Here is a 23,111-nt window from a genome sequence, read left to right as displayed (position 1 = left end):
TTGATTTGTATGGGTAAAAAGAAGCCATAATGAGCCCCATAATGCGAGCTATTTGGCGTGCCATTCAAAGCAAGCTGCCATGTCTGTCAATCAGGGGAACTTTCAAGTCTCTCCATGACAAGCCTGGCTTTTGTCCTGAAGTCTTGAATAATAAAGTGCAAAGCTCTCCAGCGAGTAGTGCGGTGCTCTGAACGGATAATTGGAGGTGAGCTTCCCTCCCTCCAAGACATCTACAGGAAGCGGTGCCTGAGGAAAGCGGGGAGGATCATCAAGGACTCCAGTCACCCCAGCCATAAACTGTTCAGACTACTTCCATCAGGAAGGAGGTTCTGCAGCATCCGGTCCCGTACCAGCAGACTGAGAGACAGCTTTTTCCATCAGGCCATCAGACTACTGAACACGTCATAGACACCTCAGCTTCACTACTGGAACTTTAACATTATGCACTCCACACTGTATATAAATGCCACTTGTTTTGCACATATTCAACTCTGTATATTTTATATATTTTATTATTATTATTATTATTATTATTTTATTTTATTTTTTTACTATTTAATTTGTAAAAATGTGTATACACACACACACACACACACACACACACACACACACACACACGTAGGAAAATATTTAGTATACACATCCAGAAATGCATACACTATTATATATTGTACATATATTTATTAGTTTCAGGTTGGCCATTCTTGTATTTTGCTCGTTTGTGTTGTTGTGTTTGCACATCTCTGTTGCTTGTGGGGCTCGCACACAAGAATTTCACTCGCATGTGCTGTGCCAGTGTGCCTGCACATGTGATGTGACAATAAAAAGTGATTTGATTTGATTTGATTTAAAGTGACAATGAAATGACAAGACGTGCGCACACACCCACCTCATCTGTGAAACAATCAGGATTCTGTGGCGTCTTGCAGCGGGGAAAACGTGATACACGCGTGTGAAATTGGTGAGTAGATTACATGCGCGGTCTGTGATATACCAGCGGCTGATCAATACTGATCAAACATGGCTGATAATGTGCGGATTGAGTCCATTATTTTTGTTTAAACATGACACAGCTGAGTCATCACATTAGAGAGAATTTGTATTTATTAATCAGAGCTGTTATAAAAGACTATACAGTGTAACATCTATATGATTTTCCATCTGATTCTATTTAAACATCCAGTAATTTTACAAAAAAAAGGCAACAGCAGTACGTAACACTTTATCATACAACTTACATCTATTCAGTTTTCATAATTACACCCAGTGACAAGAACCCATTCTCCCTTTAAATGCACATGAGCTAATAATGTTATAAATGCTCACCCCGTTGATACATAATTGAAGTTTAGCTCGCGTTTGGCCCAACACGCAGCTAAGCGATCAAGGAACCAATACAATGCCTCACTACCTTCTGTCAATACACTTGGTCTGACCTATTGGCTGAGGTGGGGAGGGGGAGCTGATCCATTGCATTGACAGCCCACCCTCCTTCTCTCATGCTCTCTCATTAGATCCACTCTATTAAACTCCTTATGCATCTGTCTGTACGCTCCTGGTTGGGGGCTCGGAAACAATCGGAGAGCCCTGCTGGGGGTCCTGCACTCCACTTTAACCGAGGAACTGAGAGAAAGTGCTGAAATGCACCGTGTTTACAATCTGTCGAGGACACTTGAAGGTTATTTGTGGAAAATGTCTGAGTAGACACAAGGCGCTTGTGTGTTCTTGTGCATCTGAGCGGCATTCTGTAACATACTTCATATCAACAAAGTAAAAAGTAATGAATAATTCTTAGGTGGTGCTGGAGGATTAGTTTAGTATTTTGGGAACTGCTCTGTGCTCCTTTTTGGCAGAGAGTTAGATGAAGAGATCGATACTAGAAACTGTAGCCAGCAGCCAGTTAGTTTAGCTTAACACAAAGACAGAAAACAGAAAGAACATCAAGCTCGGCTCTCTCCAAAAGTAACAAAATCTCCCTACCAACATTTCTACAGCTCACAATTTTTTTTCTTAAAGTCATACAAAAACAACAGTGAAGTACTTTTTCCCTGAGCTAGAACCGGTAACTTAAGGCAAAAAAGAAGAAGAAGGTATTGATATCATACTCTGCTCCAGAAAGCAACAAAGCATTTTCCCAAAAAACGGTGTCTGTTGGATCATGTTGCTGTTTGCATATGGGTGTGTTCATATTTGAGAGATGACATCACATGACTCTGGTGAATGTTGACACTGTATTTGAGTTGTGTTTGCACTGTGCAAGGTGTGTGTGTGTGTGTGTGAGAGCGAGAGAGAGAAAGAGAGAGAGGCGTCATTCGGGGGTTGAGTTCAGGCGAATGGGACTGTGTGTCACGTGGGAGGGGTCAGGTACGGCTGCAGTGGTCACTCCCATCTTCTTAAGGCTGCGCTCATCTGTCACAGAGATGGAGCGAGAAAACGCAGGACGAGGGACGAGCCCTGAATCTGAGACACACAGATACATCCACTTTTACATGTGGCAAGAAAGAAGTTAAAGAGAGGAAAAAAATCAGAAGGAAAAAGGGAAAACTGTGAGCGTATTTAGGATCTTAAATTTCTGCTACTTGATTCTCCCCTGCTGTCATTCAGCTCACAGACTTGCCTTTTCATTCAATTGACTTGAGTAAATGACATCAGTTTACTTTTATTACACCAGATGAATGAAATGAAAACAATTCCTCAGTCTGTGCAGATCTGCATGCAGTGGCAGCTTTCAGCCTGTAGGGGGGCCACGGCAGTGGAGCAGGCTGCAGCAGGTTGAGCAATGACTGCAGATTTGTTGCAGCTTGATGTGTCTCATCATAACGCACAGAGGGAGAGAAGGAGAGAGAGCGCAGGCAGCAAGATGCTACAGGCCATATTGGGAATTTTACCTTTGATATCTCCCACAGCCAACCGAGGTTCACCAGACTAACCAGCAGGTGGCAGGTTGACACCCCCCCCCCCCCCCCCCCCACACACACATACACAATACCCACACATTCGCACGCACACACACGTACCCACACCATATGCCCAGGCACATACCCCCACCAGGTCTGACATTTGCAGCTAAGTGCTGCAATGGTCGGTTATTTATGTTGAGAGGGCTCGTGATGGTGAGAGTTCAGCAGGTGGCTGCATTACACTGTTTATCAGACAGACGCAGTGGCATTATCACTTCATGAGCCTTCTTACCCAACCCCCCCCCCCCGCCCCGAACCTGGCACACACACACACACACACACACACACACACACACACACACACACGCACACACACACACACACACACACACACACACACACACACACAGGCACGCACTACATCTGTCTTTCTGTCGTCCTTTTCTGGGCATACACCCTCTGTCTCTCCCTCCTCACTGCTCCTTGTGTTGTGAAATGCCTCCTGACTGCTCTTCCTTTCCCATTTTTCTCCCACAGATGTACTCCAGCCATCTGGGTACTTGTAGGGCACAGCGAAGGCACTAGTGGTGCAACCAATATCTGTTCAAGCATGCCAGTATTACATGGTTATTTATTCATAGTGTTTGCAGTTTGCTGACAGCATCTAATACCATACCAGGCTAAAAAAAAATACCTGAAAACAGCCAATGTACATCTCTTGCCTATTACGGTGTGAAATTAATAATTGTAGAGCACAAATATACATTTCAAACTTCCTGTTCCCTTTTTTTTCACTTACATCTATTCCTCCATCTCCACTCCTCTCATATCTACCTCTATTATCCCCCCCTCCGCCTTCTCGTCTCTCCTCCTCTGTGGTATTTCAGTACAGTGCAGGTCAGATGCTGAGAACTCACCGGTGCTATTCTGGCTGCATTTGACTTTGCTGTTGGTCTTCTCTTGCATCGTCCGCTCGTACTCTCTCACCTCCTCCAAACAGAGCCCTGTGGGGAAAACAGTGCATAAACACAGGCGTGCATTGAGTGGAAGATACATATTTAATTTAACAAGCTGTAGATCGAGGGTAAAACAACAGCAAAGTACAAGTACAAGTGCGCTGCTCAGAATAGATTATCTCGTATCTGTAAAATATAAAATTTAGCAGTTTACTGTAATTTTGACCCACCGTGCCATTCGTCTATCCATGCCACTGCCTGCCGGTGGCCAACCAGGAGAATGTCTCGTATGTTCTGCAATTACACAGAAAACAAAAACCTGTTATGGGAAGGAAATGTAATTAAAAAGCTACAGCTGTTGTGTGTAGTCGTGTGTGAAATGCTGCTTTTAGAATGATTTTACAGCAGATCAGTGTCAAAATCACGACAGTGCCTTTGTGTAATTAATTCAAACATATGAGATTACGGCTGAGATAGATGAGGATTTATTTAATAAGGAGGCTGGGGCGGGTGGATTTGGCTCTGGTTGTAGAGGTTGTTGCTCAATCGTGGTTGGTGGCTCAGTCGCTGGACCTTTTATGTGCCAAAGTGTCCTTGGGCACGACACTGAACCTTAAGTTGCTTCCAGTGGCTGGCCATCTTCCACAGCAGATCCCGTGGCATTGTTGTGTGTGAATAAAAGTGGTCCATCATGCCTAGCTAAGGACTCATTTAAATATTAGTTGCTCATTGATTGTATTGAATTTATTTGCATTCATCAACAGTTTGCAAGTAGTTGCAGCGACCAACTTCTGCAACCTTTGGGTGACCAAATGCTAGAAGTAGCTGCTTGCAACCACTTTTAGTCACTCAGGTGATTGCTCAGGATCTTGTTTCCAAACAATCGCAGTCCGAATCAGAGCAACTGCGACCTCTCTAATCGTGAAGGTTTGCAAAGGAATGAACACAGATGGATTGCCAACCTCGTTGCAATCAACCTAACTTAGTCCTCTGCAATAAGTGCACCTAGTTTGTGATGCATTTCTTTGCGCCAGGGGACTCAGTTCTGGTTACATTGCTACATAAAAGCGAGGTTTCAGAGCACCTATGTCATTTTGATCTTAAATCACTGTCATCGCAGCAAGTATGCGACCGTTTTTGGAGGAGTTTTTTGCTTTTTCTGTCCCTAAATCTATGAGGCTTTTGCTCTTGATGTAAGTAGTTAATGTTAATGTATGTTATTGGGAATTTCTGTGTATGTAGACAATTAATTTTTGTTTGGTAATGCTGTTCTGCATAGTGTGACTGTAGCATAAGGTTAAAAGACTATGAGTGCAGCGCATTTACTATTAGTTTGATCTGTTTTGCTCGGCTTTGTAAAAAAAATAGAGCCACAATCCAAACACTCTTGCTCCTCACTGACAGCGTTGGGGTGGGTTAAAAGGCATTATTGCTAGTTTAGCTGCTGGTGCTTCTGCTTTCTTTTCACGCTTCATTGCTTTGCCTCATTGCAGAGGATAAATGTTGTGAAAGTGTTTTTTTTTTCTTCCCACCAGCTGTACAACTTCTTCCCCTAACTTGCAACTATGCTTTGTTAAAAGTGGAAAAACAGATGTTTTCTTATCGTTTTGTATAATATAATACAGATCAGAGGTCATTTGACGCCAGCAGCCTTCTTGCCGTTAATGCTGGTAATTATGCTAATGTCTTAAAATGAATGTGGTAGTGATTTATTTGTGTCACAATGCAACACATGGCACATTCATATAATAAATGACCGAATGGCATTGAAGAAGATTGTGATGTCTCCTTGACGCAGTCACGTTACAATAGCAATGGAATGAACATAAAGGGAAAGAGTTCGATCTTACTCGATGTATGAACTCCTCCGTCCTGGTCTGGAAGCCGTAGACCTCAAAGCTGCACTCCACCCTCTTATAGGAGCACATGACAGGTTTGTGGCTGTCCCTCCAGCCCTTCTCCAGAGGTCCTCGGCCAGTTTTACTTGACTGCCACAGACTCAGGTCCTTTACAGAGTAAACAGTGTGTTATAAAAGCTGTGTCTGCAGAAACTGTGACAATATCTGTGTGTGGAGGAGCCAGCAGCATGTTGCACAACACATTGCACAAGAGGAGTGTGATAACACACATTATGAATCTGATGAAAGTATGATGGGCAAGTGTTTGTGTTTGTGATCTTTTATTTCACCTTGTCACTTAATATAATTGATTGGTGTGCTTGTGTAACATGCACATGTAAAGATGTGTTAAACCTTGGAGGAGAGACAATGAAAATAAGCAGTGATGCAGAGGTGTTTGTGTGGGGTGTGTGTAACTGATTTATTTAGAAGCAGAAACAAAAGGCAGTAAAGTAAAAAAAAAAAAATAGGTATGTGTTTTTGTCTTAGTGGATCATTGTTTGTATATTAAGCACTATGCATTATGAGCCATTATCACTTAAAAGACAATATTTTGAGTTGGATGTGACTTAAATGTCTGTTTGAGTAGTCTTAGCTTAATATAAAGTCAGGAAGTGGGAAAATCAGCACAGGAAAAACAAAACAACAACAAAGCCCCACTAGTTTAAGTAATCAACAATCTGATCAATGCAAAATGCAGATAATAAAATGACACATCAAGTTAGAGAAAATTTTAGACTGTTCCACAGCAGGAAACAAGCATATAGATCATTTGCATGAGCTGTTGTTCTGACCTATAGCTGTGGGTTTAAGTGGATCTAGCGGTCATATGAAGAAATGCATGCAGAATGCATTTTTTAGATATGGCACATAGAAATAAAGTTTCATATCACCTCTTTAGTGCTGCTTCAAAGGATTTATCTTTTCCATCACTGTTATCAAGTTTCTTTGTTGCAACATGTGAAAAATTCTCCCCGCCTGAGACTCAAACTTCAGTCACTAAAGTGTTTTATTTGCCTTTTTGCGTAAAGTTTCTTGGCTTTGAGAGTAGAAATGCCCATATATGTTGATTCCCCCAGACAAACTAATATGATTTTTGGGTGGAGTTTTTCAGTTGGTTGCATGCTTGCCATTAATTAAAAATGATGTAATTCATATTTATTGAAAAGGGCATACATAAATGGAAATACAGGATCGACCTGCTTCTTGTTCTGTTTTCTTCAGTAATGTTGAGGTCCGGGCAGGAGGCCAATCGATGAACACTAGTGTTTAATTGTTGTTTTTAATTCAGGTAAGCTTCAACTGCATTGGAGCATGTGTGTTTGAGTTCACTGAAGCTGTTGCCAGTCAGACACATTATGGATGGTACTACACAGTGGATTAAGATCTGATAGGACTTATCATCGTTCACAGTTCCATCAGTTTTGATAAGATGCCCAACACCACTGACTGAAATGCAGCCTAAACCATGACAGCGCCTTCACCGTGTTTTACAGATGGCTGACACCAACCTCTCTCCTAATCTGCTTCATACATATCAACGACAGCTTCATCCAAATTTGGATTCATCACTCCACCAGACCTGTTGCCACTGATTTTGGAATACCTCAGCCTTTTCTCTCTGTTTTCACTTCACGCAAAATATTATTTCATGCCTTTCAAACTGTGATGTCTTTGGTATTTTTCATGGATTCAACTAAAGAAATGTGACCAAATTGACAGACTGCTAGTAACAAAGTGCCTAAAGATGCAATTTAAAACCGGTTCTTTGCTAAATTGTCTATTATGTGTAGACACAACACTGATTCATTCCTCGAGGTTGGTGCCTTTTTATGCTTGAATGATTCATAGTTCAGTGTTAAATGGTTGAAGAGAAAAAAAATACCTCTGAAAATGGTCCTGTGCAAGGACTGGACTGAGAATTAGTGAAAAAGCAGCCAAAATCCAAAGCAAAGTTAGTGGGTATATGTTTGAATTAAGTAAGCTTACAGTTTTGGCTACTTGTCATTAAACCAAGTCTCCTATTTATTTTTTCACTAAATGCTGAACTATTCTTGGAAAGCAATCACATAGTTTTCCATTTGGAAGAGAAAGAAAATCAGAAAAAACAACTTTTTTTTGTTCACAGTCATTTGTTTACACCTCTGTGAAGCATATGTCCATGTTTGTGGGTTTTTTGCCAGTGCAGTGAGTACCTCTGATTCTTTGTAGTGCTTTTCAGGGATGGGGTCACTCAGGATATCCAGGAAACACACATTCTCTGCTGGGGTTGGCTTGTCCCCAAACACCTACATCCAAACAGATGGGGGAGGTCACACAGTTAAATGACAGCAGACGCACATACACCCACCCGTAGTGTCACACATGTACAGTCACTCACTCGGCATAGAGCGGGACTAAGAGAAGATGAGTAACAGTGTAGAAAACGGAGGTCACACACCATAACACCCCTCACTATATCCCACCCGGAGGCTTTTGGAGCAAATCACACTGGTGCAAACAGAGGAGCGAACAGATAGAGAGCAGAGGCGGGGGATGAGGGGAAAAAAACAAGGACATATGAGGGGTATTAAAAGAGAGGGGGGGAAAAAGTTATGAGAGCCACGTACACTTTTCCTTGAGAGAATGGAAGAAACCTGGAGAGAGAGGGAGAAAGAGACGAGACTGCACTTTTATCTGACCTTGTTTAAAATTTGCTCTAATGCCGCACTGGAGTTGTTCATTTCACAGCTGAAAACTAACAAATAAGAAAAACCTGGGGTAAAATAATAGCCTGCTACGCTCCTGCGGTGTTGTTGTTAGTCTGTGTCTTCACAAGGTCTTGCTCCCTTTTATGGAATGTGTTGTGTTAGCTGCGTGTTTGTGTTGCCTTCTACAAGTTGCTTGGGGTTTTCTCACGGTGTCGTAACGATTGTCAATTGAATTGTATAAACACCATAACTGTTATAAGGACATGCAAGAAAAAATCTATTCATATATATGAGGCCCTGAAAGCTTAAAATTTGGGGGATTTTTTTAAAAAAAGAGGGGAAAAAAAAAAAAGTGTTCAGCATTGATAGTTCAGAGCAAAAAGGTTCTTGCTCCAAAACTCCTGATTGGAGGTCCTTCTGTGTACTACTTGTGCCTCTGTGTATTTTCTTTAGGTGGTCTTTAGGTGGCATGTTAGGCTAAATCAGGTGTGGCTGTTAGCCAAGGTGTTGTCTCCTTTCCTTGTGATTGATTGGCAGCCTGTCCAGGGTGGACCCCGCCTCTTGCTCACTGTCATCTGGAATAGGCTCCAAACTCCAGAAAATGAGCGGATGCGGTCCAAATTGGTATTTTGTTAGCTCAAATTGTATGCACTGCTTTGTAGAAGGATTGTATTTTATAATCTCTCCGCATGCTTTGTATGTAAAGCCTGATTTGTAAAGCATACACTTAGGTGGGTGAATAAGTGCAGCTGAGTAAAAAGTATGATATTTCCCTTGGAAATGTGGAAGTACACTAACAGCAGGGGTTAAAGTGAGCGGGAACGATCTGGAGTAAATAAGTAAATAAGTCTGATTGGCAGTTTCATACATAATAAAGTCCAGCAAGCTCATTTTCCGGGTGCTGCAGCCTGGCGTTCCTTCCAGCTGCGGCCATGGAGCTACTCAGTCAAGAAATAAGAAAGTAATGTCACCTCACGATCCCGCCTCCTCACTCAGCATCCTTTCTTTCCATTCTCATTCCTGCCCTCCCTGCATGCGTGCACATGTTGATAGTGTTAGGTTCACTTAAATCTAAGTGTCTTCAACACCTTGGTAACGCTAGACAAGTGTAGCGTTACCAAGCTAGACAAGTGTAGCAGGCGTAAAAGGAGTTGCTTTTTCCCCCCAAAGCAGCAGATCATTTCAAATGCAGCCTTTCAAATGGGGCTCAACAAATATGACCAAACACACAAGCTGTTTTCAATATGCAGCCTGGCCATCTGTCTTACTCGCTACTGGGAGAGTATCTGTACTTTGCAGTTAGAAAGAGTGGCAGAAAGAGAAAGTGTCAAATTATTTCTAGGATAAAATCTGCTCAGTAAATGAATTTGAACTGGAATAAATTTAATGCTTGCATAAATAGTTCCTTTCATTCAGTTCTTTTAATCAGGCTGTGGGTATTTAGACTACGTGATGTGTAGTTAAAGTTATCTGACTAATGATATTTAGAAATGATACTAAATGAAATGGTAATTGTTTTTGTGTTATTCAGAGGCTGTGTGAGAATACAAACGAGTTCAAGCTCGTGCACTGAGAGCTGTACTGAGTTGGTATGTTTACTGTTACAACAGTTAGGTCAGGTCAGTAGTTCTCAAACTCGAGTTTGCAATAGTGGCGTAGAGGACGAGGAAAAATATGGAGAGAAGCTGACTTAAATAAATAAAATTTAAAATAAATAAACATATTTTTGTTTCTGAAGCTGGGCATGCTAGACAAACTTTCAGAATCAGTGGTTTACGGTGGCATTCGTCTGTTCACATTTCCTTCTAGACAACATATCTAAGAGTTGCTCCACATGTAATGGATTAATCCCAGAGTAACTAGATGAAGCACTATGAAAGGAAGATGCTAAAGTAATGTAAATACTTAAACTTATACTACCATAAACAGCATAAAACGTGGACGTAGCTTCAAGGTCGGAAAAATTAAGCCAACACTTTAAGTGCCTCAACCGTGCGTCCTATCTGAAGGCCACTAGATGATGATAGCTGTGGTTTTAAAAGAGGACTTCCAGTCCTTTTAGAAGTCAATACAAAGACAGCTTCTCTAAACACTTTTCTGCTGAATTCAAGGGTTCGGCCTCTCATTCTGGGTCATATTATATTAAAAAAAGGATCAGGTGGTTTAACAGGCAGACCCCGCCCCTCCACGTCACATCTGTCTGTTGCAAGATGGCAACAGTGGAAACGCTCATGTTGAGGCTTCAAAGCGAGACACCAGAAAACGGTGGGTGATGTCAGGGTAGCTACATCCGTCTCTTATGCTGTCTGTAGTGGTTTATAAAGGGGAAATATTTCAGTGAGAAGGTGGTAGAGACCAAAAACTGAGCAAAACTGAGTGATTAATTGATCACATACACCAGTTAGCCATGCAGCGACACGACTAATTGGCTGATAGCGTTGCTCTGTAATCTTTGATGTGTAAATAAACAGCTGTTTGCTAACAAATTACCAACTTAAAAGATTAAGGCATCTCAATTTGTTCCCCCTAGTGTATAAAACACATGTCAGTGTGCATGTATGTGGTTGCCACTCAAACAGCAATGGGACTGTTTGGAGTAAACTCGTGTAACCTGAAACTACATGACATAAAACTAGATTCACTGGATGCACAGCCCAAGAAACAACTCTTGGATCTATGCATTTTTTGTTTTGTTTTTTTTGGTTCTCCTGTCTTGACTTTTCTCAATTACACCAGGCAAACACAAGTGCCAGACAGAGCTGCAATTGCTGGTGACTTTCTGTCTGTGTGTGTCTTTGCGTGCCTTGGACAAAATGCATCGTGGCAGCCATGATCAGCACACTGCATGTCTGGTTAATAGATCTGCCAATACTGCGTTTCGTGGCTTGCTTGTTTTCCTTGTAATGGGCGCATCAATTTGATGAACATTTTTGTAGTGCTGCAGAGAAAATTGCAATTTCTCTCCAGACCCTTGTCGTTCTCCTCCCCCTCGTCTCTAATCACTCTATTTTTCTCACCTCTCACAACCCCCCTCTTACAATACTCACGTTATCGTTATCACCATTGTTGTTCTCGAATCTTGTCTCAATACGGATGCTGAACTTGGGGAGGAATGATACCTACAGGGTGACAAAGAGGAAAAATGGGGGGTGGAGGGTTGAGGGGCAGAGATAGTGTGAAAGCAGGCTGCAGATTAGATCCTCTGATACTGGAAAGAGATGAGCTCTGTTGCATTCATGTACAGTAAATGATGTGTGAGAATACTTACTGAGTACTCTGCAGCACCGGGGACATTCAATATAGATGGGAAGAAAACAGCATAAGTAACTCGTATGCTTGAACATGAAATTGCGCCCACACACATGCAATTTACCACAAGGGAATACATGCATACATAGTTATGAACATTTGATGTCACTTGAAAAAGCATCTGTTTTCAGTAAACAAGCTTTGTATAATGTATTGAGGTTAAAATAACTCTGTGTTTAACACAAAGAAAGGCAAACACGCACCTGTGATGGTGTATGGGTAGAAGTTCCAGGCCTTCTCCGTAACGTAGAAAAATCGAGGGACAAATGCTTTTACCCAAGATGGCAGTTTACTGAAAGCAAAGAAAGAAGGATCACCGTTGCAGAGTGTAAGAGCAGGAGAGATTATGAAGGGAGAGACGGAGAGATCCTGAGTGGGTCTTGTGCCGTTTATAGCCAGATTACCTGTAGGCTACTCTCACCACAGCATTCATTTGTATGACTCATTCTCAATTACACCTGTGGTGATGAACTGTTACTGTAGCTCCTAGGTCCCATGTCAGAACATGATTGAAGTAGAATACAGTGTGTGTGTGTGTGTGTGTGTGTGTGTGTGTGTGTGTGTGTGTGCGTGCGTGTGTGTGTGAAGAGAGAAAGAGCATGCGTGTGTTCTTACATATCTTTACTAATGAAGACCAAATGTCCTACAAGCACATAAAGATTAGAAAAATCCTCCACAGTGTGAACACGTCTTTACTTCTTTGAGAGTTTATTTTAGGATTAGGCCTTGGGTTTGTAGTGGTGATTGGAATAAGAGCTGAGGTTACATGAGGGTAATGAGTGAGGTTATTTCAGGGTTAGGAAGTGAATTTAGAGTTAGGAGATTTATGTTATATTTGAGACTGGGCTTTCATTATGAGCACAATTAACTGATGGGCTGTCAGCCTGAGCACAGAGAAAAGTACATGGACACAATACTCTCTCGCAGAGCAGCATTATTAAACCTTTTTACTTGTAGCAGTGCAAACACACTTAATCATGTAGGAAAAATCAACTCCTATTTAAGGTTTATAATCAGTGTGCAGCCTGTGGCTGGTTTATAACTCTTATCACTCACAGGGTGTGAAATACTCCGTTTTGTAAACAGAGCAACAATTTCACCTCTGACTCATCATTTATGGGACCGCTTGGTTTCACAATGAAGCACACTGATTAACTGTATTTTCAGAATATAGTGTTAATATTAATGTGCTATTATACTGGGTATATTGCAACTGAAATTGCAGTCTCATGGCTCAGACACTCCAAGAGTAAAAGGACAAAACCTCAGTGTGACTAGAAACAAATCGGTTGCCCTTTGATTTGGTGACCAATTGCAAATAGCTGCAGTGAACACTTTGATTGGAGGCAGCTTGTCTCCAACCAACTGCAGTCCAACTCAGATTGCCTGCAGTCTTAGACAAATTGGATTAAGTTTGCAAATAGTTGGAGTTGAGTTTATAGTTGAGCTCTAAATGCAGACATGTTACCGACATGTAGCAATCAGTTTGAGTAAGTCTGCGCTGATGAGTGATCTGTGACAAATTTAGTTGCCGTAAGGGACTTGACTCAAGTGACTGCCGACTGAATGTCCTGCAGCAACGTCACTTTTAGGGAGGAATTTCTGAATCTCTGTTTCACATCCCCAGAGTTGTGCAATATTAAGTACTTAGATGAACTATTTAATCTTAGATGAACTATTTAATCTATGTACTTAATATTAGTTTCTGTTCGACTGGATTTTCTGCGTATGTAGATAGCAGCAGATGCCAACAACTTTGTTTTTTTGGTAATTTATTAGTTATTTGCCGTATTGTAATGAGCAGATTCATTAAAATTTAAATTAATCTAAAATTAAAATGCCAAATAAAATGAGCAGATTCTCTTGGCTGATAAACTTACTAACCGACCTTCTTATTTTTCAAACATGACCATGAATTACATCCCAGTACTTGAAAGCACCGATGCCAGTGGGCACTGCAATGCCAGTAGCTTTGGATAAAATGGCAGCATGTGACACCCTGGGATGTCTGTATAGTTTTAAGTGGAGGAAAAAAACAGGGCAATACCATGCTAATAAATTATGGTATGAAAGTTGTCACAAATACATTGTAGCACTAGCTTGACATTTTGGGAAATGTCAGTTCTGCTTACCAAAAATGGGATGCTGGCAGCGTACATGCCCAGATCCAAGCCAATAGGCCGGGCATTTTACCCATTTAAAGTTTGAGAATATGTTTATATAATTTAACGACCCCTTATCATTCGCTTTACCAGATAAAAATGCAAAGCTTGAATGCCAACTATTCTGGGGGAATCATCATTGGGAGCCAAGTACTTGGTGGTTCAATTAGTTTTTTCCCCATATATCCTGTTAGATGACAGATTTGCATGTGAAGACCACTGCAGGCCTCCGGTGGAGTTTCCTCTGGCTTTAGCCTGACCAATCATCAGTTCTTTTGTGGTGAAGAGTTGTATGATAAGAAAAACACTCTCAGTATGTGTATAAAACATGAAGTGACACCCACCTAAAAAGATCAGAGAGGAATAAAAGACTGGATATGGTGGAAACAGTAAGTCTCATTCCATCCACAGGCAATAAATTTCACCTACCAGCACTAATTAACTCACTGTCTGGCTTGCTGAATCAACACTGTTGTATAAAAACAGTAGATTTAGTTTTTATTGGTTTTGCAGTCCAAAGTTTAAAAAAAAACAAAGAACTTGCATAACAGTCAACTGACGTGACTTTATGTTTGAGCTAAACACTGTATCATATAATAATTAAGAGTTTATTTCCCAAAATGTTACATAAATACTTCAAAAAAAAGGTTTACAATGTTCTGTTATGTACTCAAGACTACACTCTATAAACATTCACATCTATGTCCTGTAAAAATATGCATATAGACAAGTTACATATTAACACCTGCAGTCACAATAGCTATCGATGGCTTTCGCTTTATTCTGTAATTTTCTTTCCTGTTTTTGTCTTTTTTCCCCTACGTGTAAATAATATTTGTCTTATGTAAATATTGTCACTTCTTTCTTACAATAACAGAGTTCTGATAGACCACTTAGAAAAGCTTACCAGGGGTTAAACACATCCATTATTTGAGTGTAAGAACTTGGAGGTAATTATCTGTAGTTTTTCTACGTGTGGTTATACTGTGACTAGACTCTGACTGCCAACAAACTTTGTCAACTCTACAAAGAAAATTTAATGAGAGGCTAAATCTTCCCACATACCCTGCAATTACCAGCACCGGGATGATGTGCACGAGTTATGCCCAGCTAGAGAACTTTACTTACGTAATCCAGTGTTTACTGACCTCACGGTACAGTAATATTTCCACTTATACCTCAGCATGTCTAGACAAAGGGTGTTTGGACTTTGTAAACAGGCAGGTCGCAATGCACGCTGGGTGTTACTGTGTGTTTCGTGTAACTTGGATCGCTGAGATGTGAAGCTTTGCAGCGCAGCGATCAGAACACGGCAATCAGTTATTCTAATGGCCCGTCATGTGTACATCATTAGTGCAACAACACAATCAAAGAGTTTAATTGTACCTGCTGAGGTAGATTCGTTTCTCGGTCAGCTGCCCCGCTCCGTACTTGGGGTGATTATCTGGCTCATTCCTCACCACCTCCACCCCCTCTCCCCCACCACTCTGCTCACAGCTGTGCTTACTGATCATGTACAACTGCCCAATCCTGTACTGGAGCCCGAGGAGAGGTTTAGGATGAGGTTTATGGCGGAGAGGACGGGGATGGCGTGAAGAGAAAAGAGAGAGAGAAATGTGGTGAGAAAATGGTAAGCACAAAGCAAAAATCTCCCTCGTCCTCCTCCTGCTAATCCTCAAGATGCCATCCAAAGGGACACATTTAGAGTGCGGCCTTAGTTGAATTAACCAAGTGTTTGTTGACTGTGGTCATCCTTCGTTTAAACACACAGGTCCTCACGTTCATCTACCATAAACATGTAGCCTTTGAAATAACTCACACATTTATGCTTCATTTTTTTGCAAACAAACAAAATAAATATGAATTTGCCGTGAACTCAAAGCCATATCCAAATAACAGGCACTGCTGCTTGAGTCAGTTCTCAGAGGTTTTGCAGCTGTAGCCTCTCTCGTCTCTCGGTCTGGTACTGGAGTAAATTTTAATCCCATTTTTAGTCGCTTTTTTACATTTAAATTACTTCAACATTTATTCTACACATACATTTGAACCATAATAAGGAACTGCATCTTTACTGCTGCATTTAACTAAATCGCAAAGTGCACATTCGATTTTACTCTTCACTCCTCTCTGTGTATCATTATCCAACTGTTGCTCGAGCAGCTGTAGTTGCTCTTCAGAAAAGTTGTATTCTTAATCTGAACTTTTTGGGAATATTTTAAAGACTGGAATTGGCATTTAAGCTGAAGGAGGGCAGACCAAATTTCTCATGGAGCATAATAATGGATATGAGGACTTAAATAAGAAAAAAATTCATCCATAACAAATCAATACAATGCAGGTCCCATTGAAGAAAATGTAATACCCATCTGCCACTAAGAGGAAGTAATGAGAATGATGGCAGAAAATCCTCCTGGCAGCAGGTTCACCCTGGTTGCTGAGTCCGGTTTTGTCTCGACAGGCACTTACTCAGGGCTGCTTAGGCACAGGCTTTGTATTTGCTCTTCATTTTTCAAATCTTAGCCACTTGCTGTGTATAAAGATTTCCCTAAAGTTCCATTTCAGATATCAAAAAATTAATTTGGCTAGTGAGAGTGATTGCCTAGTGTCTAAATTAGGGGAAGGGACTTTGTTCTCTGCTGCAGCCCCAGTTTGTGCATGCTGATGAGGGAGTATTTTGTGTTAGTTAGTCTAAAGAGGACAAGGGCTTTGGGCATCTGGAGTATCTCCTCGTTTAGCTAAGCCTGATACAATCAGTGTATTTAAAAAAAATCTCTCACAATAATTCTTTTCATTTCTTGCAGTGCTGCTGCTGCTGCTGTTGGTCGTTCTCATCTTCTCTCCCTAATCTTATTTCTATTTGCATTTTTCTGTTTGCTGCAGTTGTAAATCACTTGGTAAACTTTTGTTTATAAAGTTATGAAAAAGCTGAGAAATTGTGCCATAAAGCGCTTCGCTGTTCTGCTGTGACCACCATAATGCAATTCATTTTGTTGCCCTATATTGCTGTGGCACTAAAGCATTATTCTAATTAAAAGCAGAAACAGAAAGATTGGGAGGAAGAGAGAAAGAGGACGGCAGACATCAGATTGCCATCCTTCACTGTGCTTTGCTGACATCATGTGACACTCCTCCTTCTTGTTCCAATTACTGTGGAACGTCAACATTCAATATTTACTTCTTGGATATTCATGGGACTTAATTAATCATAGTGATGGGTGCTTTAACACCATCTTAAAGCCAGCAGACCGCAGGACAGAGAGCTCCTCCCACACAAGTTATGAATCTTTTCCCCCCGTTTTAGGAAAAACAAGGAAGTGGAAAGTATCTTTCTTTCCTTAAATCACTACATACAGGTCAGGAGGGATCGTTGTCAGCTCTGGGAATGTGTTTCCTCTTACTGTTTCGTTTTTACAGCCCAGGATTTGCTTTACAAGAAATGTCGTCAGACTACAAATACAATGCATTATCAGGACAATGCCATGATTCATGATTAAAATATTTACCAGCTTTTGTCTTTGATCGTCAACTAGCAAAACACAACGACAACAATGACAATTAAGGGTGGAAAATTTGTGTTCAACGTTTCCCAGTGGCGATTTACACTTTATGCACTTTATTAGATACACCTGTTTAACTGGTCCTTAAAACAAATATTGAATCAGCCAATCACATAAGAGCAACTCAGTGCATTTAGAAATGTAGAAATTGTCAAGACGAACATCAGAATGAGGAAAATAGTTGAAGCAAGTGACTTTGAATCTTGCACGGTTGTTGGTGCCAGTTTTTCCTGAACTGATGATCTACTGGGACTTTCCCCCATAGTGATCTGTAGGGTTTACAAGAAATGGCCCAGTGAAGAGCATCTCTCCTGCATATGAACGCACAACATGAACCCTCAAGCTGACGGCCTAGTTTCAGAATACCACTATATTGGCATACTATAGGCCCCTTTGTACCAACTGAGCATTGTTTTAATGTGGCAGCATGCCCGACCTTGCTGATCCCTTTATGAGCACAGTTTATCTATCTTCTAATGCCTGCTTCCAGCAGGACAATGCACTATATTATTGTATTAGCCCTTTATTTATCCAGGTAAAAATCTCATTGAGATTAAAAATCTCATTTCCAAGAGAGACCTGGCACCACGGCAACAAAAATCCAAAACACATGCGGCACATAATAACATAACAACATATCACAGAACTGAGATCATCTCTCAGTGGTTTCTTGAACATGACACTCTACACAAATGACCTTCACAGTCATTGTCATGTGTTGGATGGGGAGATTCTCATCATGAACGTGAGCCGACAAATCTGCAGGAACTGTGTGAGGCTGTCATGTCGATATGGACCCAAATCTGTTTTTCTGAGGCTTTTCTGAATCTACGCTATGAAGAATTAAGGTCATAATTCTTGGAGTTAAGGCAAAAATTACCTGAGAAACATCTTGACATATTTTTTTTTTCTTAAAAAAACCCCCAAACATATTACCTCAACATGCACTTTGGTTTATACTGCATATGTGTCTGTATTTATTTGACCCTGACTCTCAGCTCTGCACACAATTTGCTATGTACCCAGACCCAGTGTATGTGTACAAATGTCACATAAAAGATTTTTATCTTATCTTTATCTTTATCTTCAAAGTTAAAAATGTCACATTGATTCATTGCTGTAAAGCAATAAACATACAATCTTCTGAGAAGTCTGAATATTTTTTATGGGGCGCTGCATGTTCCTGTGACACTGCCTTTTTCATACACACCTCTGTGAGAGGTGTCTCTCAAATAAGGATACTATTTGTATTATAAGTGCATTAATACCGTACTTCAGTGGAGTATTTGAGTAAACGTGCAAAAAAAGTTACTTTCCACCATGAAGCCTTATTTAGTCTGCACTCTCATACAGTGGTGCTAGGCAGCATAAGATTAACAGTACCCTAGTGTAAGGGCTTTGGTGAGGGAGAGCCAGTGGGGGGGGGGGCAATCAGTTTTCATACACCCCTAAATGGTTGTAAAACCTCACAGACCCAAATAGCAACAAACAAAATTATGATCGCTGTGAGCGTGAATCCTGTTTCCAACATTTCATGAAACAAGATTTGTGGTTGAAAGCAGCAATGCTGAAAACACAGACAAAGGGCACGCTTGAGTGAGGCCTTCTTTTCTGTAGCGACTGAGAGTCGTTAACAAGTTTGAACACTGCAGTTTCCTCCCTGCCAAGAGAATAACCAAGACCACAGAGACACAAAAGCCCGTGTTCCTCACTTTCAGATGAAGTTTTTTTTTCAGATACAAGTTTGTAATTTATTTAACCACAAACGTGAGTGACAGTTTGCACACTGCAGAACTCCAATTTTCTTATTCATTACATCTCGTAGCGTGTGACGTTTCGTGAACCATCTGCTTTTCATCAGACAGTAGAAACACAGGTCAGCAGGCAGTAATGTAATAATCAGACAGTGTCTTACATAGGACAAGCCTTCATACGTATCGCTTTGGCGTGAATCAGAAAAAAATTGGAAACAATCCCAGCAACAAATAGAAGAAAAAGATATACATCGTGTCTCAAGCAATATCTAACAATAAAATGACTGAAACAAATGGTTAGATTACAATTTGATTTCTTTAATTAACTAAATATAGATGGTGCAGTGCTCTGTGTATCCCTTCTGTTCTACAGCAAGTGTCTGGGTTAATTTGGCTGAATACTTTAATGGGGACATATAATTAAGAAGAGTTTGAGAACCATTGCTCCAAGTTATTTTTAGCATGTGCCTGTGGAAGAAATAGAAAGTGAATCAACAACAGAACCGACACACCTACCTACCACCTGAGCCACTATCACCTGCCGCCTGTTTCTTTTCTTTGACAAAAGCAACACGGAACATTCTTTGCCACGGTGCGGGTGTGCTGTGCATGTCACACTTGAAAATCTGCTCACTTTAATAGTGGAGCAAAGGTTGCGGTCTGTTGCGTGGTTCCTATTATGATTTGATACCTCCTCAAATAAACTGCAGTTAAACTCACATTACACTTAAGCGAAAGAGGATTTGCTGCAAGCTCGAGTTCTGTGTGCCCTGTCCTGATACTGTAAATCCTATTTTGGACTGCTATTTGTCACTGTCATTGTTGTGGTAACAGGTAGAAGTAAGCCGGTTGGGGGTAGTGGAGACGACAAGGACATTTCTTTTTGAAGGGCACTTTAGCGCATAACAACCTCGTCCGCTCACCTTTTCCCTCTCCAGCAGGATCTCTTTGTTTTTCCACCCGCAGGCCAAATGCCTTTAAGTTGGGATCTTAACCAGTCTGACTAGTTTGAGCTTGGAGCGCTCAAGCAAATGTAGAACGTGTAGTGCTGTCCAGGTGTTGTACGCTTGACTCATCGCTCTATCCCAATGTGGAAAAAGCTCCCACAGGGCAGCTGCGGGGGGGTCTCAGTGCTGTGTTGGCATTTTGTCTTATCAGTACGTTCACACCTTCACGATTACAAGTAAACAATAAGAAAAAAAAGACCAAACAACATTGCCGCAGTTAAAATAACCCCCAAATTTTTGCTTTTCACTTTTAAGTGGTGGGAATTGTGTGTGTAAAAGCGTGGGAAAGACAAACACACTTACCTCATCCACGGTCAGTGGCATGCATATGCGGTACTCTTTCATCAACATGGTGCTGATACCGGGAGAAGTTTTTTTGGGGGGAAGTAAACAGTGGGATCGTGCTTGAGTTTGTCTATCTCAGCTGACTCGGTTGCATAGTAGACAAACTCAGGCAGGCAACACACCACCACAGTGACCTCTTTTTTTTTTTTTTTTTTTTTTTGGTGACGCTCTTCTTCTTTTGTTTTTGCTGATGTCAGTAAACCGTGGAGTTAAGTCCAGTGTTCTCTGTCAATGAGTGTCTGCAGTTTTCTTACTTTCCCTCCCTCGCTCACTCCTCAGAGCCTCGTCTCTCCCTTCTTGTTTCGCTTCCTCAATTTAATCTCCTGGACTTTTTTTTTTTAAACTGCTGTCTCTCACTTTTTTCTCGCTACTCCCTCCTTTTCTTCCTCTTCTCGGCTGCACCTTCGCTTTGCTGTTTCTCTCTCGCTCTCTCTTTCTTAATTTCTGTTTCTTTTCTTTCTGCTGCAGTGAAAAAGTAGTAATTAGTGCTGAGGTAAGATGTAAACCTACTATCAACAGCTCTGCCTGTCCTTTCCCCTCCGTCCCTGTCTGTGCTTTGTTTAATTCCTCCTCGTGTGTAACCTTGCTGTCTGCTCGGTGCTCCTCCCTTTCCACTCAGCCACACTCCGCTGCTTTCAGTTTCTCACAAATTCCTTTGCGGCTCCCCTCCTTATCTTTTCTTTTTCCCTCTCCCTCCCCCTTCTCTCCCTCTCCCATAGTATCCACTCCCCGCCCACTATACTTTACCACCTCTTCACCTGCATCACCCCCATCCTCCCCTCCCTGCCTCAGATCCTTATCTGTTCTTTCTTCTCTGTGGCCAAAACTGCTGTAAGCAATAACACTCGCATCTTTCCATATCTGGCACCTGTGCTAGTCCAAATTTGAAGCACATTTCTTAAACTCTTACCCCCAGCTTCCTCCACTCAGGTTATGACAGCACTCAGGTTATATGAATGGCCGACACTGAGGGGTAGCTAGACAGGGCCATTGGTTTAAGTATTCCCAAAGCCATGAGAGCTTCCATTAAGCTCAGTGGCAGACCCGCTTACATTGTATTACCTCATGACCTTCAGCTGGGTTTAATTGAATCCGTGTTTGGTCACTGAATAGTGAAATCGAAGCAGTCATAATTTTTCGTCCGTGCCCATCCGTGACCCACAGCCTGCTCTCTTTTTAAATGAGCGAGAACTGACGGTGGTTGCCAAGTCCAACCCCAAAAAGAAATAAGAAAAGCAGGTGTTTTGTTTCTCGGGGTCAATCTGACAGGGGGCAAAACCAATAACCGGCTTCTAGATTCCTCCTCTCAGGTGGAATTCGCCTGCTTTTCTTAGTGTGCCCCGAGACAGGGCCGGAGTGGCTCTGTTCTCCACATGTCTTCGCTATCATCCGCTTTGCAGTGAAAGAGCAGTGAAAACAAATTCCTAGTGGGGTTCACTCCTATCTTATCAGATCAGTGTTTAGAGAAGGGAAGCCACTTCAGAGAGCTAAGGTGTGCTTTGCTCATCTCTGCCTTGATTTTTTTTATTTTTTTCCCCCCACATTCCACACAGAGCTCTGACAGCACATGCGTTGCTACAGTTTAAAAGGATGATCGCTGGTGACAGATGTGTGCATTCAGCAGTTGATCCAGTTACTTTACTTTGATTATTTAACCGTTGTTTGGGGGTTGTTGGGGAACTGTGGTGACGATGGATGACACATGTGTTTACTGTAGTCTAGGCTTACTGTAGTCTAGGCTTCTTTGAAAAATTTGAATCAGAGTTGGATGTGTTTACTGCACAGTTCAGTAAACATCATTTCCTGCCATCTCTCTTAAGAGAGACGACAGGAAATGATGGAAAGACATGCAAAAAAATGCCCAATTTAGACTGTATAAATGATAGATATCGCTCCTGGAGTCTGAAAAGTGAAGCCAGCATGAGTGTTTTAAAACATGTCTTCTTGGCAATGGCCAGCAGGGGGCGACTCCTTTTGTTGCAAAAAGACCTCTCATTTGAAAGAGGTCGACTTTTACAGGCTTAATCAATAGCTTCAGGCTATGGTAAATGCATTTTAAGTTCTTCTTGTTAAAGTTGGAAAGGGAGGCAAATTTATTGGCAAAGGACTTCAACCACAAGCCAACGAGTATCCGATTTAATGACAGGACTTATTTAGAGGAGACAGCGTGGTTCTGTGGTGGTCCTATTCAGAGCGTAGCTGTTTACTGTCACCAGGGGTGGAGTGGCAGAAACAAGCAGTCTGTGGGCTCCTCTTGCTTGTGCTTTTGTTGGTTAGGCAACACACAGTCCCATGAAAAAGTTGTATTCCCTTCTTTATTTTTTTTGCATGTGTGTCACACAAAGCTATCTAAACCTACCTGGCCCTCTGTGAAAAGTAACTGCCCTCCTCACCTCCAATTGCACCCACCTCTGAATGGCCAAGAGAAAATATAATGAAGGCTTTGGAGTGGCCAAGGCAAAGTCCAGACTTAACTCAGATTGAGATGCTTTGGCGTGACCTTAAACAGGCTGTTCATGCTGGAAAACCCCCC

General features: G+C 41.5%; 1 protein-coding gene across 1 annotated transcript; it reads right to left on the bottom strand.

The window, feature by feature from the left end:
- Positions 1 to 1,086: 1,086 nt before the first annotated feature.
- Positions 1,087 to 21,203, bottom strand: pitpnc1b (phosphatidylinositol transfer protein cytoplasmic 1b). Its single transcript, XM_085291879.1, has 10 exons — positions 20,537 to 21,203; positions 15,302 to 15,450; positions 11,957 to 12,045; positions 11,713 to 11,720; positions 11,492 to 11,563; positions 7,950 to 8,042; positions 5,707 to 5,862; positions 4,087 to 4,150; positions 3,818 to 3,904; positions 1,087 to 2,460 (listed from the first exon to the last, which is right to left on the bottom strand). The coding sequence occupies exons 1-10, from the start codon at positions 20,582 to 20,584 to the stop codon at positions 2,309 to 2,311; spliced, it is 918 nt and encodes a 305-aa protein (XP_085148005.1). The 5' UTR covers positions 20,585 to 21,203; the 3' UTR covers positions 1,087 to 2,308.
- Between the last annotated feature and the right edge of the window lie 1,908 nt (positions 21,204 to 23,111).

The sequence above is a fragment of the Mchenga conophoros genome, linkage group LG11, assembly GCF_057382185.1.
Source record: "Mchenga conophoros isolate Kocher_MC1m ecotype Shallow Benthic linkage group LG11, M_conophoros_male_GT1.1, whole genome shotgun sequence".
NCBI lineage: Eukaryota > Metazoa > Chordata > Actinopteri > Cichliformes > Cichlidae > Mchenga > Mchenga conophoros.
Note: the sequence above shows the minus strand (reverse complement) of the source record. Positions and strands in the feature narration are given on the sequence as shown.